This window comes from Puntigrus tetrazona, chromosome 5, assembly GCF_018831695.1.
Source record: "Puntigrus tetrazona isolate hp1 chromosome 5, ASM1883169v1, whole genome shotgun sequence".
NCBI classification, from domain to species: Eukaryota; Metazoa; Chordata; class Actinopteri; order Cypriniformes; family Cyprinidae; genus Puntigrus; species Puntigrus tetrazona.
Genome location: NC_056703.1, coordinates 16,376,206 through 16,389,823, shown reverse-complemented (window position 1 = coordinate 16,389,823; position 13,618 = coordinate 16,376,206). Strand labels below are relative to the sequence as shown.

At 42.7% G+C, this 13,618-nt stretch overlaps 2 protein-coding genes across 2 annotated transcripts; one reads left to right on the top strand and one right to left on the bottom strand.

The window, feature by feature from the left end:
- Positions 1 to 179: 179 nt before the first annotated feature.
- Positions 180 to 10,469, bottom strand: LOC122345865 (neurite extension and migration factor-like). Its single transcript, XM_043240348.1, has 4 exons — positions 9,977 to 10,469; positions 7,082 to 7,203; positions 3,287 to 6,860; positions 180 to 2,896 (listed from the first exon to the last, which is right to left on the bottom strand). The coding sequence occupies exons 2-4, from the start codon at positions 7,152 to 7,154 to the stop codon at positions 2,764 to 2,766; spliced, it is 3,780 nt and encodes a 1,259-aa protein (XP_043096283.1). The 5' UTR covers positions 7,155 to 7,203; positions 9,977 to 10,469; the 3' UTR covers positions 180 to 2,763.
- Positions 10,470 to 11,308: 839 nt separating this feature from the next.
- On the top strand, positions 11,309 to 13,558 carry LOC122344728 (uracil phosphoribosyltransferase homolog). The gene is made up of 6 exons (XM_043238278.1): positions 11,309 to 11,718; positions 12,196 to 12,238; positions 12,509 to 12,578; positions 12,708 to 12,770; positions 12,853 to 13,014; positions 13,201 to 13,558. The coding sequence occupies exons 1-6, from the start codon at positions 11,477 to 11,479 to the stop codon at positions 13,332 to 13,334; spliced, it is 714 nt and encodes a 237-aa protein (XP_043094213.1). The 5' UTR covers positions 11,309 to 11,476; the 3' UTR covers positions 13,335 to 13,558.
- Positions 13,559 to 13,618: the final 60 nt, after the last annotated feature.

Here is a 13,618-nt window from a genome sequence, read left to right as displayed (position 1 = left end):
TATATATATATAGTTGCTACAGTAAATAGTGTACTCTTCCTATGACTGCTTTCTGTTGTAGTATGTAGTAGTAAACTATTAGACAGAGAAACAATGTAAGAACTCAGAGAGTCGATAAAGCCTGATAAAATTATACTTATTCGTGTTTCCACAAACAAAAAAGAGACAGTATTGAAACGAGTGATCAAAAGCTCTTTTAATTAATATTTATTCCATAAACATGATTACAAAACTCAGCAAGTTACCAATATTACATTTGTCACCATACAGGCTTGATCACAAATATTTCAACTTTTGTGACAGATACAACAAAAACAAAATACTAGAATAATTTACATGAAAATCTATAAAACAGCAATGAGATCACAAATTAGTGTTATTGTTCCACTGTCTGTTTTCATGGTTTCTTTTTTTATCTTTAAATTAATATATATTTTAACTAGAGCACAACACTCTTACAACAAGATTGGTCCAATTACAAAAACTCTCAACAAAGAGTCACAGCTTGCTCTCCTTCTCTCTCCTTTACAATAGTTTTTTATTTATTTTTTATAGTATTTTCAATTTTTGGCTTTAAAACAAACAAACAAAAAACAAATAAGAGAGAGAGAAAGAAAAAGAAAGAAAGAAAACATCATGGCAATTAGCAACCTTTTCACTTGCTGAAAAGGGAAAAGAACAAAGCCACAGTAAGAACGACCTCACATCACTTTCTAAGAAAAATATACACTTAGAAAATATGTTACAAATTGGCACAATGAAAAATATACAGGTCATTATTTTTTTTTCCTACATCAAGAGTTCATTGAGAATCCACCTGGTGAAGACAGACCAGGCAGTAGAAAGTGTTTCTTTTTTTCCTTGATGATGAAAAAAGGCAGAAGTAGTTACAAGTAATGTAGTGTCAAATAAATCATGAAAAAAATACTTCCAACTTGACAATATAATACATTCATAAATAGGGCACAATTAAGTTTTTGATATGCCTGTTTTAACTTTACATGATGCACTTATAGGGGAATAACACTGTTTAAGAACTTTTCAAAAATATGAACGCTTCGGTCAGTGCAGGGGATGTGTGCTATAGAGTTTTCACTGGTGTAAAACTTGGCTCTCAAAGTATATGAAGAAGAGCACCCTGCATTGGCATCACAGATGTCCTGCAGGTTTAGCAACTGTAGTGCTATGTAAAAACAGTACAGCAGGGGGCGGTGCTGAGAACAGCTCGGGTTTGAATGTTGAGATGGGCAGCTGAGGGAATGAGAGATGTCAATGCAGTTGGGTTCCCTGAGTCAACGGACCTGAACCAACCGTGTTACATCTCCATTCACTCAGCACAGAAAGAAATCGTTTGGACAAACAACTTATATTCTAATATTTCCTGGTCTTTTGCTTGGTGAGGTTGATTTGGCTGGGAAGGCCCTACAAATCGCTTCTGAATTACACCACAAGCTGTGGAATGTCACTCATCATCTGCACCTGTTTCCTTTGACATTTCAACACTCCGGTAATTTCACCTTAATTCATTCACAGCAATGTTACAGCATTTGCACAAGTACCCACTAAACTTTGAAAATGGAGGAACAGTTCTCAAACTACTAGCTGTCGATTCAATGCAGTGTTGAACAACTCAAAGGGGATTCACACTTTGTAAACGCAAGGGCGGAAAATCAAAGAGAAAATATTTCTTTTCAAATAGGTATTCACAAAAGAGGGGATCCAGGGAGTTGCAGAAAAAAGATCCTGAAGCAATGCAGTAAACAGCACATGGGGGTAACCAGGTTGGCATCTTTCCCTCTTTTTATAACACAACAAATAACATTCCAACAGCAATAGAAAAACAATGGTTTTGAGATCAGGTAAGAAAAAACAGGCGAGTCAGAAAGTAATACAGGGGATCAGCATTCACAGCACATATCCATATCATGTTTTAAATGCATGCACATCACTAGCAACAAATTAGAAAAAAATTTGGTCCTGTTCTTAACCAGTTTGGAGGGTTGAGGTACAGAGAAATATATTTACCAAAACTAGAAACTTGGGGACATAAGCGAGTTAAAATGCATTGAGTCTTGTTATAAAGAAGGAATGATCCTTTTCTTACCTTGTTACACACGAACAATGATCTTTGACCATCCAGAAACACATCAGAATGAAAGGCAACCAATGTTTTTCTCTGCCATTATAGCACTTCAGCTTCCTTCCACCAATTCTCATCATGCATCTCTTACTTCATGCCTCTAATCTTGAACTAGCCAGGAGTGTAAAACATAGAAAATAAACCAACAGCATTTTTCTTCTGATTGTTGAGATGACTCCTCGCTGCTAGCTGTTTGTACAGATGTGATGCAACAGGAGTGAATCTCAGATTAACAACCCCCCCCATCCCAAGCACACACACGCTCCTCAATCACTGCCACATTATAAAACAGCAAATATTTATGTAGATAAAAATGTCTGTACATTTAATTGTTCATAGTTTGGCACATTAATTTAAACATGTTTGATATAATCTTGTTTTGTAAATAGTGCATATGTCTGTGTACAACAGCATTTTGATACTGGCAGGAGGAGATTCACTGGAGAACAGATGAATGAACCTCCTTTTTTCACAACTTATAAACAAATAACAACAATGAAAAAAATCTCTTGTGAAATTTCAGAACCTCAGAAAACAAGAGCATCTCGGTCAAGATGCTTTCTTTTAGCTTGTCAAAGCCCAGTGTTCTGAGGGGTTGGCACAGAAATGAGGGGAAACGATTTTTAGCACAGAATACTACACATGATCTTTGACCCCTGAACAGAAGGCAACCATTTGCTGAGAGACAGAGCAGGGCGCTGGGCTCGGTCTAAACCATGGTTCTGTGACACCGATTTAACACATACAGTGTTATAGCTGCAACGGAAAACAAAAAGACAAAAAAAATTGATATTTAGATATACACCACACTAAAAGAGAATCCAAAGACTTTCAAGGCATTTTTCTTCTTGGAAAACAAACCAAATGCAAATAAACAACTGAAAATTTGTCAGATAAAAATGCAACAAAGCAGCAATGGTGAGTAGGGTGCAGCCATGACAGTGAGACTTCAGTCAGTCTAGTAGGTAGTTTAGCAGGGCTGACATGCGGGATGTGCCTGCCTTCCAGTAGGCCAGGCAAAGGATTGTGGGTAAAGTCGGTGCCATGCAGCTCTGAAATGTGGAAAGGATTTTAGGAGGATTTGGCAGGGTGCGAGGGAAGGGAACGGAGAAAGAGAAGGGGCACATTGCAGAGAGAAAATATTACCTCCGTTTCTCGACCAAAGCGGTCAGTGCTACTCCTTTTATGTCCCTTTTACCCGCTAAGAGTTCCTCGCGGGCAAACTTAGCGCTGCTTTTGTGACGATACATTTTTTTGTGGGCTGGACGGTGTGGAAGTGGGAGACAGTCCAATCCGAGGTTAGGAAAGAAGCCAGGTGGGAGAAGTTTAGGCAGTGCTTTACCACCACGCCCAGCCCCTTTCTTCCCTCGACCTCCACTTGAGGCACCACCCCGCTTTTTAAGATCAGCAGCATTACCCAGAATCTTCAGCGTCTGGCTCTGGAGTGCATGCTGACCGGGTGAAAGACAAGGCCCCCAAAGAGGCTCCACAGAGGCCCTCATGAAACGCTGTACCTCAGCCATACCAGACACTATATTGGACAGGATGTTTGATGGCTCTTGGAATTCTCGTTGGTCATCGTTTGACAGTCCCCCAGTAATAGGCCACTCCCCCTGAGCTCCAATTAAGCCAAGCGACGGAGTAGGGGAAGAAGCACCACTTCCTGACCCTCCGACACTTTTGGCTGCTTTTCCCTCTAGCAAGGCTTTGATCTTCCGCACAGAACGAGAACCCTGACGTGGGAGCTTTACTTTTTCTCCTTTCGCTGTTTTAGCAGTTTTGCTCTTTTTGGTGGCTTGTCCATTTTTCCCACCCTTTTTCGTTGAGCCTTTGTGATCCCTTAGCCCTACTTCATCCTCCTCTGTGTTGAAAGAGTGTATCTGTAGGTGGTGTGGGTTTCCGTCTTGATTAAGCTGCGGGACAACTCCACAGTTCCATTGCACATTTGCTTCTGTTGCTTCAGAAAATTCCCCAGATTTACCACAGTTCCCCAGCAGTTGAGGGGAAGAGTTAGGTGTGTCCGGTGGTGACATTTCAGAGAGCGATGAATGCCGGAACTTGTCAGGGGTGAAGTTGGAGATATCCAAGAGGTCAGTCGACTCTCGAAGTGGAGCAACCTCCTCTAGACTTTGCTGCAAGATGAGCCGTGGGCTGCAATGTGGCAAGAAGCCATCGTTGATCTCACCAATTTCCTCTTCTCTCTCCCTTTCTCCCTCTCTCAGGCTGAGTGAGCTGTAGTTGCTAGAGGTGGCAGAAAGTGACCCCAGGGAGTTAAAGCTAACCAGCCGCCCCACACCGTCACTCCGAGAGCCAGTCGGACTCAAGCCATAATCAGCATCGGGTTGGGATTCTTCATATGAGACTCTGCACCCTGACAGAGACACTTGGCCAAAGCCTGTGACATTTGTGCTATCCCCTGCTAACACAGGCAACGGTGTGGGAAAGCCCGATGGCATCATTGGAGACTGGGTTGGGATGTCTGGGGAGAAGGGCAGCTGTTCAGCAGATTGTTGGGATGGCCATGAAATGGGCTGGTTTGGTTCAGTAAGGTTTGGCTCAGTATAATGCGTGTGGTGGGGCCCGTGGTTCATAGGTGGAGGAGAGTGAGGCAGCTCTGATTCAGAGGGAGGAGAGAGAACACAGCTCTGGACTGGCTGAAGTGTGGGATTCTGTAGCCCTGAATGAAAATAGTTAATGTTAGCAGTGCTTGATGACTCAGAGGCTTCAAGAAGTGTTTGCAGGTAACCCCCGGGAAGGAGTTCAGCATTTCCATCAGTCCCCGGAGCAGCAGGGGTCAAAGTGCATTTTTCAGGGTCATTACTGGAGGTTTCATTTGTGGCATTACCTTCCAAAGAGTTACTAAGGTTTTCTGGTAAACATGGGCTGCACTGCTCAATCTCAGAGGATTCTGGGACTTCCTGTGTTTCAGCCTCTTTTAACTTTTTCAACCGAAGTCTTGCTTCACTTTTGAACTTCTTTATCTTCCCTGTTTTGCCTGCCTTTCTTCTTTCCTCTCTCTCCTGTGTTCTGCTTTTTGCCCTGGCAGTGTGTGTAACGGAGGTAATGTCCTCTTTTGGTTCCTCTGTGCTTTTCAGGGATTCGGTCCCCCCTGGTTGATTGTGGATGGGGACCACTATAGTTTGGCTGGGGAGGGAAGTCTGTACGGTGTGGATCTGCTGGATCCTGAGTCTGGCCATCCTGTGCTTGCGTTTGGGAGCAGTGCTTGGTCTTTTGCAGCCATTGAGACGTTTGGTTGTTTCTGCTGCTGTTAATCTATTCTTCTCCTGCTGCTCTCTTTCTCTTTCCTGCCAGTATGCTTTTAATGGTGCAAGTCTCTCATAGTGAAGCAGAGCATTTGGACTCAGACAGACCACAGCAGGTGATGGGTCGACTCGCCCCAGACGCACTCTCATGTGCCTCTGGCCTTTAAAACGATTAATGATTATATATTTTATAATGACAGGTGGGTCCTTCCTACTTGACCGCCGCCTCTTCTTTGGGCACCAGTCGTCATCACGCTCTTTCTTAAACCCAGCAGGGGTTTTTTCTCGTTTTTCTGCATTTTTCTCACTTTCTATTGAGTCCACATCATACAAGTAGTCTTCTCGGTAGGCCACCTTCCTCTTGGCTCTGAGGCGGTAGCTTAGCTGGCTGGAGGAGCTAGAGTTTTCTCTGGACAAGCGGCCATGGCGAAGGGAGAGCCCATGGTCTGGGGAGCCTGTGCAAGAGCTGTCATCACTGAATTCACCGGAATCTTCTGGAGAGTTACTGAGGTCAAAAAGAAAGTTACTGTCTGGGCTAATAGTGGGGGTCACGTGGTCATCAGCCTTAATCTCAGCGGATTGGTCTGGTTTCTCTTTTGGCCCCTCTTTTCTACTGCAAGGTAAGCTAGGAAAGAAACCTAGCTGAGATTCATCCTGTAAGGCAGACTCACTCCTCTCCTGCACTCCATCCTGATAGGACTCATAGCGTATCTTGAGTGAGCAGACATCAGTGCCAAGTGAAGTCTCCTCCTCCTGAAACATGTAATTCTCCACATCTTCCTCACAGAACAGATTTACTGCAAGTTCGCTGCGGGAGCATAAGTCCAATAGCTCCATACGACTCTCACTGATGAGAGTCTCTAGACAGCTCCAGTCCTGTGCCTCCTCTCCTAGACCTTCGTATATGCTCCTGGATGCAGGGTCCTCATCTGATTCGCTCTCCTGCATCGACCTCCCTTCTTCAGCCCCCTCATTGGTAACAGCTGGATGGGCAGGGCCACTGAGCAGCTGGTCTGATAGAACCTGGTCACCATAGCGACCTGCGCTGGGGGCGGGGCCAAGGCATTGCAAATTGATGCTGGCAAAGCCGAGTACGGACTCACAGGATTCCGGTTCTGTCTGATTTTTGGGGATCAGACAGCTAAGGCAGTCTCCGCCCCTGGAGTCCATGTTAGAGAGGGACGACCTGTCACAGGTCTGCGGCACAGACCAGGGCGTCACAGGTTTGGAACAGGGCACAGAAGAGAGAGACGAAAGGGAGGAAAGAGAGGAAAATGAAGAGAGAGAGGACAGAGAGGTGGTGTTGGAGACAGACCCATCATGCAGGTCAGCTGGGCTAAGAGGACCTTCAGAGGTCTGACTCTGGCCACAGAGGGAGGGCAGGGACAGCGCCGCAGGAGCAATGTCATCACAGCGCCTTAGATCATGTGACACATCTGCCAACGGGTCATGTGATTCTAAAAACACAACAAAAACAAACATACAAAAAAAAGCAGAGTCAAAGACCCAAATGTAAAATGCATATATTTCTGTAAATATATTTTTATATAAAGAGGAATTTTACATATTACACTGAAGTCAGTTAGATTTTTTAACAAATGCGCAGATAATAATAGTTCAAATATAATATTTCAATTTCTTAAAATGCTGCGTCTTAAATGTGCATGGGAAAGCCTACCATTTTCACTAACGTCTCTTGGGCAGGGGCTGCGATCTGCCCCTGAGTATCGGGACTCCTGTAGAACATCCATCAGTCTGAACTGAATCTCTCTCTCACTAACATAATTACAACTGTCCAGCCTGTAGAAACACACAGAGAGACACAGTAAAAGGAGGAAGCCATGACATTTTGCAACTGATAAACCTATAGTATTTTTAAGATGTTTATTTTTATTCATTTAGCAGATGCTTTAACCAAAATGACTAACAAAAAAAAAACATTATTTGCAGTACATGGTGGCCACTATAAGAGTACACAACCTACAGCAGAAGTGCGATTAAAAAAAAAAATCAGAAAACATTAATCTGATAGAAAGAAAACCCTAGGATATTTTCATAAATGTCTCTTGTGTTCCATAGAAGAATGCAAGGCACACAGGCATACAAACATTTTTTGACATGCTGGTGAGATTAATTTAAATTTGTGGATGAAATTTTCTTTTAAAAGATAAAATGATGAAGAATGGCTGTTAAAAATGTTGTGGTACTTGACCAGAAAAAAAAAAATTGAAAAGAAAAACATCACTATTTTTTGTTTCAATTCCTACAAGTTAAAGAGAATATGTTTATTCCTCACACTAACTTCAAGTTACAAATCAGAATTCTCTCTCTAGGACTTCCTCGATTTGTGTCCCTTTTTCACTTTCTCTCTCTTACTCTCCAGTGTTACAGTGAGTTGTATTGTTTTACATCATTCTGTCCTCCGATTGCCCTTCACTGTGAAGTACAACTCTTGAGGATGTGAAAGAAATAAAAGAGCTTTATAACAGCAGAGAAGAGAAAAGAAAGTGCACTCTCTCTTGCCTCAGGCTGTGTGTGCATGTGTCAGAATAGTGTGCCATATATGTAAGTAAATAGACATGCAGGTTTTTTTTTTTTTTTAAATAAATAAATAAACATGACAACACTGCACACGCTGTGGGGAGAAATGTTGATCTCTAGTACACTGTTTGAAGTGTTCCCACTGTGTGAATTTACATAGGATTTCAGAACTGACCTATTGAAGATTTATGAATTACACGAGTATCGAAACTGTTGAGTGGGCATTGTGTATATTTCAGTGCCCGTGTTTGCTGCTCCAGTTGATTTATTATTTTTCCATTTAAACTTCAAATATAGAGGTTATGTAAACAATTTACAATAAATCTAATTTTAATATAACTTGCCTGGAATTCCAAATGAAAGTGCAGTGGACATTCAGATGTCATGTTTGTGATTGTCATTGTTCGACAAACATAACCGCTGATTCAATGTATTAATCAAATGTCATTCATCTTTAAAAGATAATAATTCCTTTATTTTCCCATAAAAATATCAGCATTTGCCTTATTGGCATATACAACTGACTACTTTCAAATCCATTACGTTTACGGCCAAACTATTTCAATAACTGTTGCTGTAAACAAATTTGTCTCACTTAAATTATCACAGTAAATATCTGCATTAACAATTTCAGAGCATCATCCGTGTCCACAGACAAGATGGCAGGGAAAATCAAAGCAAGAAAACATTCCATAACAGAAACACACATTGTTGCAGACTAAAAACATTCTCCAGCATGCACCATTTCCAGATCTAGAAATGGCTATATAATAATCTAGGATTTGCTCCTTCCTAACCAGTAACAGTATGAGAAAAAGCCTAGGGCTGTTCTGAGAACATCATGGCTAGGCTCATTCTTGCCAGCTCTGCAGACAGAGAGATAGAGAACAGGGCAGTGGCACTGTCTGCAAACTGCTTTTATTAAAAACGAAATTAATATTTATTCAGCTTCAACATCCACCCAAGAGACAGACAATGGAATTACAGAGGAGAGAGAGAGGGAAGTGGAGAGCTAGAGAGAAAGACGCATAAAAAGAGAGAGAAGGAGAAGCCGAATTCATGTCGGTGTGAGTTTGTTTGATCTTTTTCAGAGATCAATAAAATCTGCTGCAATCTGTCCTCGGTCAATCTGTCAGACAGGCAACCAAAATATCATCCGTTTATGTCACAGAAAGCATTACTACGCTGACTGACTGCTTAACGTAAGGTCTGATCTGACTGCAAGTCTGGCTTCTCTGTGGAAAACAAACAGACCTCAGCATCCACTCCGATTGATGCTTTTTGTCAATTGATTGATTGTGGTATTGATTTTGGTGGCACACGCTGTGCATAAGAGAACTTTAGCTCTGTTCTAGCCCTAAACGTGCACCGTGCAGCTTGACAGCATCAAAGAAACTTCCATAACATCTTCCCAGGACAGCTGTCCGGCGTCTGACAGGTCCTCCATGCTGTAAACACGACCATATCAAGAGTTCTGAAAGACGAGCGCGCTTTTAACATCTCGGATAACCCAAAGAATTTACATTATTCAGAGAGACGTAACAGGTTTGAGTCCACCCTTAATTATTGAAGGCCTGCATGGTGCGCTATGATACGCGCTCTGCTATTCTGCATCGCCAAATGCCGCATCGGTCGCAGGCGCTGAGGCGCGAGCAAAACGCGGGGAAAATGAAAACGCGTAAATATAGAATAACGCCACATGAAAGCGTTCGTGTAATTTCGCTGTTTGTGAACGAGTGCGTATATAGCTGTGGCCTTGGTTAAGGGGGATGGTGTGCGCGTCTGCCTCACGTATTCGTCATGAGCACCAATGCTTTCTGTCCCTCAAACGATGGCCTGCGACTCGTAGCTTCCGCAGGACACTGATCCGTTCCTCCGCGTCTTCTCCCTCACAAACACACCTGTGCAATATGGACGCATCATGACAGCTGACACTCGCTCCACCATTTCTCCCCATTGCAGCGTTTGACGCGCGTCACACTGGCCCACTCACCGCATCACGCACGCAAACACGCGCATCCCGCATACTCACCTCCCGTTACACCCGTCCCGCCCGCTTTAAAGACTCCGTTTGATCGCTCGGCGTGCAGAATGTTGTCATACGCAGTTGTTGTTGTTGTTTTCGTAACCCCCTTCAATGCAGCGGTCTCAGCATGTTTGCCCTCTCTGACTGCCTCCCCGGTAGCAGCAGGTGGACGCGCCTCTCGCGCCTCGGAGCCCCTTACCACTCCATTTTATTCCCTCGCGCTCCAGGGTTTCCAGGAAACAAACAAAGGTCTGCTGCAGCGCCTGCTCCTCGCCGCATGCTCGCGCTCCGCTCTCTCCTCCTTTAGAGTCGCTTTTGTTTTTGCCTTATGTACGTGCGTAACGGAGACGGGGGTGTGCGTGCGTGAGGATGTGTTTTTCCCAGCTGTACCCCGTCCGTCCCTGACAACGACGGCGCGCTCGTGCGCTGCTGCTCCCCCTCTTTTGAGACCTGCCATAAAGAGCGCGCCCCCATATTTCGCACGGCGGCGCGCTGAGGAGTCGGGAGCGCGCGGCTATGCTGAACAGGTGCAGAGGCGCACGCATGCGCACTGACGCTTGACAAGCTCCAAGCACCAACTAGGGGTCTCTGCAGATTTAGTTTATTTCCCATAGACAAACTGCTATTACATACGCAGTTACTAACTAAATAAATAAACAAAGCGAGGGAATTTTAAATCTGTATTTGTGAAAAGTCAAAATAAACTCAATATTTGTTTATGACACTGGTATTAACGCCTCTTGTAAACAAAAGCAACATTTCTTTCTTCAAACACAGATACTCAGTTATGTAGTGGAATTATATGACACATATGTGACCCTGGACCACAAAACCAGCCATAAATCATAATTGCCATTTTTTTAAATTAAGATTTATACATCAAATGAAGTTCTTACTGATCAAAAATTATTTTTTATATATTTACGGTAAGACATTTACAAAACATCTTAACAAAACACGATCTTTACTGAATATCCCAATGACTTTTGGCAAAATCGATCATTTTGACCCACAATGTTGGCTGTAGCTACTTATGACTGGTTTTGTGGTCCAGGGTCACATATACTAATTATTTACCGTTTGTTTACTGCACTATTTGCTGTGTTGATTCATCTTCCTGTAAGATCATTATTTATGGCAACATTTGTTATATTTAATTACCCTTATTAAATCACGATGCATTAAAAGCGCCACGATTCACCGCTCACCAGTCACTCGTGCATCAGCGCCTCTGACGGGTTTTGCTTGAATGAGCGCCGCAGTATCCCGCCCCTTACGTCAATGAGATTCAGACGGGCACGGTTTCTATCCAATCAGGTGAACAGGGGATATGACGTCAGGTTGTTGTTCCCCGGGAGCGTGCGTCATGTATCATGCTCTCCACCGCTCAACATGGCGAGAAGATAGTGGTACAGATTCACATCATCCGCGGAACAGCCATCATTTAAGTGGACCAGGTGGTTTGGCGTAGTGTTTTCTTTTTTCTTTCTTTTTATTGTTTGTCATATGGAAACGGATCTCATCGAGAAGATGCCGTGCCATAACCAGCAGCTGAATAACAGCGAGAGCCCCGAACACGCCGCGAAGCACGTCCGCTTCGCCCGCAGCAGCCCCGCAGCCGAGACCTGTCAAGACGAGCCGTGCGAAAACCAAACCCCGAGCGACATCCAACGACAAATAGGACCTCAGCTGAAGCTCTTGCCGTTAAATGACCAAATACGAGAACTTCAGACAATCATTCGGGACAAGTGAGTGTCCAGTCCGCCTTTCAACCGGATCTGCATTGAATGCACGTTCCGTATCCCGTATTTAGGCCAGATCCGCATCATATGCACGCAAACCACAGCATGTGTGCAAGCACGTACATCTGTAGCTTATCAGAACGTATCTAAAACGTACACGGAAAAACTGGGATATAGTCTCGTGTCGTTTTGTTTACGTAAATGTATCATATATATACAAAGTCATATTGTGGCTTATCAGAATTAGCTTTATTTGCCAAGTGTGCGCAGACACAAAGGGAATTCCTTACTTTTTAAGGTGCTCTTGGTACATGCATGCAGGTATACATATGACACAAGAAGGACTTCACAGTAACTAATAATAACGTGCATTAATCTGGAACAGGCATGCACATCGTTTGATTTACACAGCTGTATATGTATTTACATAGTACTTGAATTACATAAGACATGCAATAATTGTCCTCTTTCTGTTTCACACAGAACTACCAGTAGAGGTGATTTTGTGTTCTGTGCTGATAGATTGGTAAGCATCGCCAGGAATCGCGTAAATGGTGGTCATTTGTTTAAATGTCAACATTTCAGACGAATGGTTTACAACCAGATGTTATCTTGTATAAAGACCTTGTAAATAAAGGCAATCAACGCGCATTTTTTTCAGTTTAAACAGAATCAATGCATGGTTGATTGCATTGCACTTGATTTTGCATTGTTAAATTAGTAGATCTACTCCTGTTTTGTATTTGGTTTGCTGGCCTTTCATTTAAATCAGACTGGTTGTTTGTTTTGCTCCCAGATAAGATTAGTGGTGGAGGAGGGTCTCAATCAGCTTCCATACAGTGAATGCACTGTAACTACACCAACAGGTGAGCCTGTTACCATGGCGATTAATTCCCCCAGCTCACTGTAATCCTTTTGCATATTAATATAACATTGCCACCGTGGGCTCTTGAATTTGTGCAATTGCAAAGTTTCCGTATTTACTCCCCGTGCAGGACATAAGTATGAAGGTGTGAAGTTTGAAAAGGGAAACTGTGGGGTTAGCATTATGAGGAGTGGTGAGTCCTGCTGTACAAATACTTCCCTATTTAGTGTGCATGCCCTTTACACTAATACAAAACACATCTATTGTGTGAGCAGGGGAGGCCATGGAGCAAGGCCTAAGAGACTGCTGCAGATCAATCCGTATCGGGAAGATTCTGATCCAGAGCGATGAAGAGACACAAAAGGCTAAAGTTTACTATGCAAAGTTCCCTCCTGACATTAGCCGAAGGAAGGTTCTGCTCATGTACCCTATACTTAGTAAGTACATGACTTTTATAAAATGGCCCACGTAGTAGAATCTCAGTTTTTCCTTTTTACATTTCTCGTTTGAATCGAGAGGGTGAAATCATGGCAGTGGGGAAAACAAAGAGTTTCATCTGGGTCTCAATGTAAATACTTTAAACATGCCAATAAAAGGCCCAATTCATTGTTGTGTATGTTCAGGTACAGGCAACACTGTAATAGAAGCGGTGCGGGTGCTGAATGAACACGGCCTGCAGGCCAAACATATCATACTACTGAGTCTCTTCTCCACTCCACACGGTAAGACACACGCAGAGCCAGCCGTGCATACTTGATTTGTATTCTCATTCATGAATAAATACATTTGTATTATTTTACCTTATTGGTAGGTTTTAATGTTAATAAGCTCTAAAGAACAAATGACATTTCAAAAAACAGTGCAAAATTAGTTTCAAGTCCAATCCCAATATTTGGAATATGCTCATATTAAAATGTATTTAGGAAAAAAACTGCCCTTTTTTTTTTCTTTTTTTGTATGTATTTGCTTTTACTTTAATTTAAATTCTATGTGATTGAATGCATTCTTGAAGAATAGAAGTATCAATTTTATATTTATATA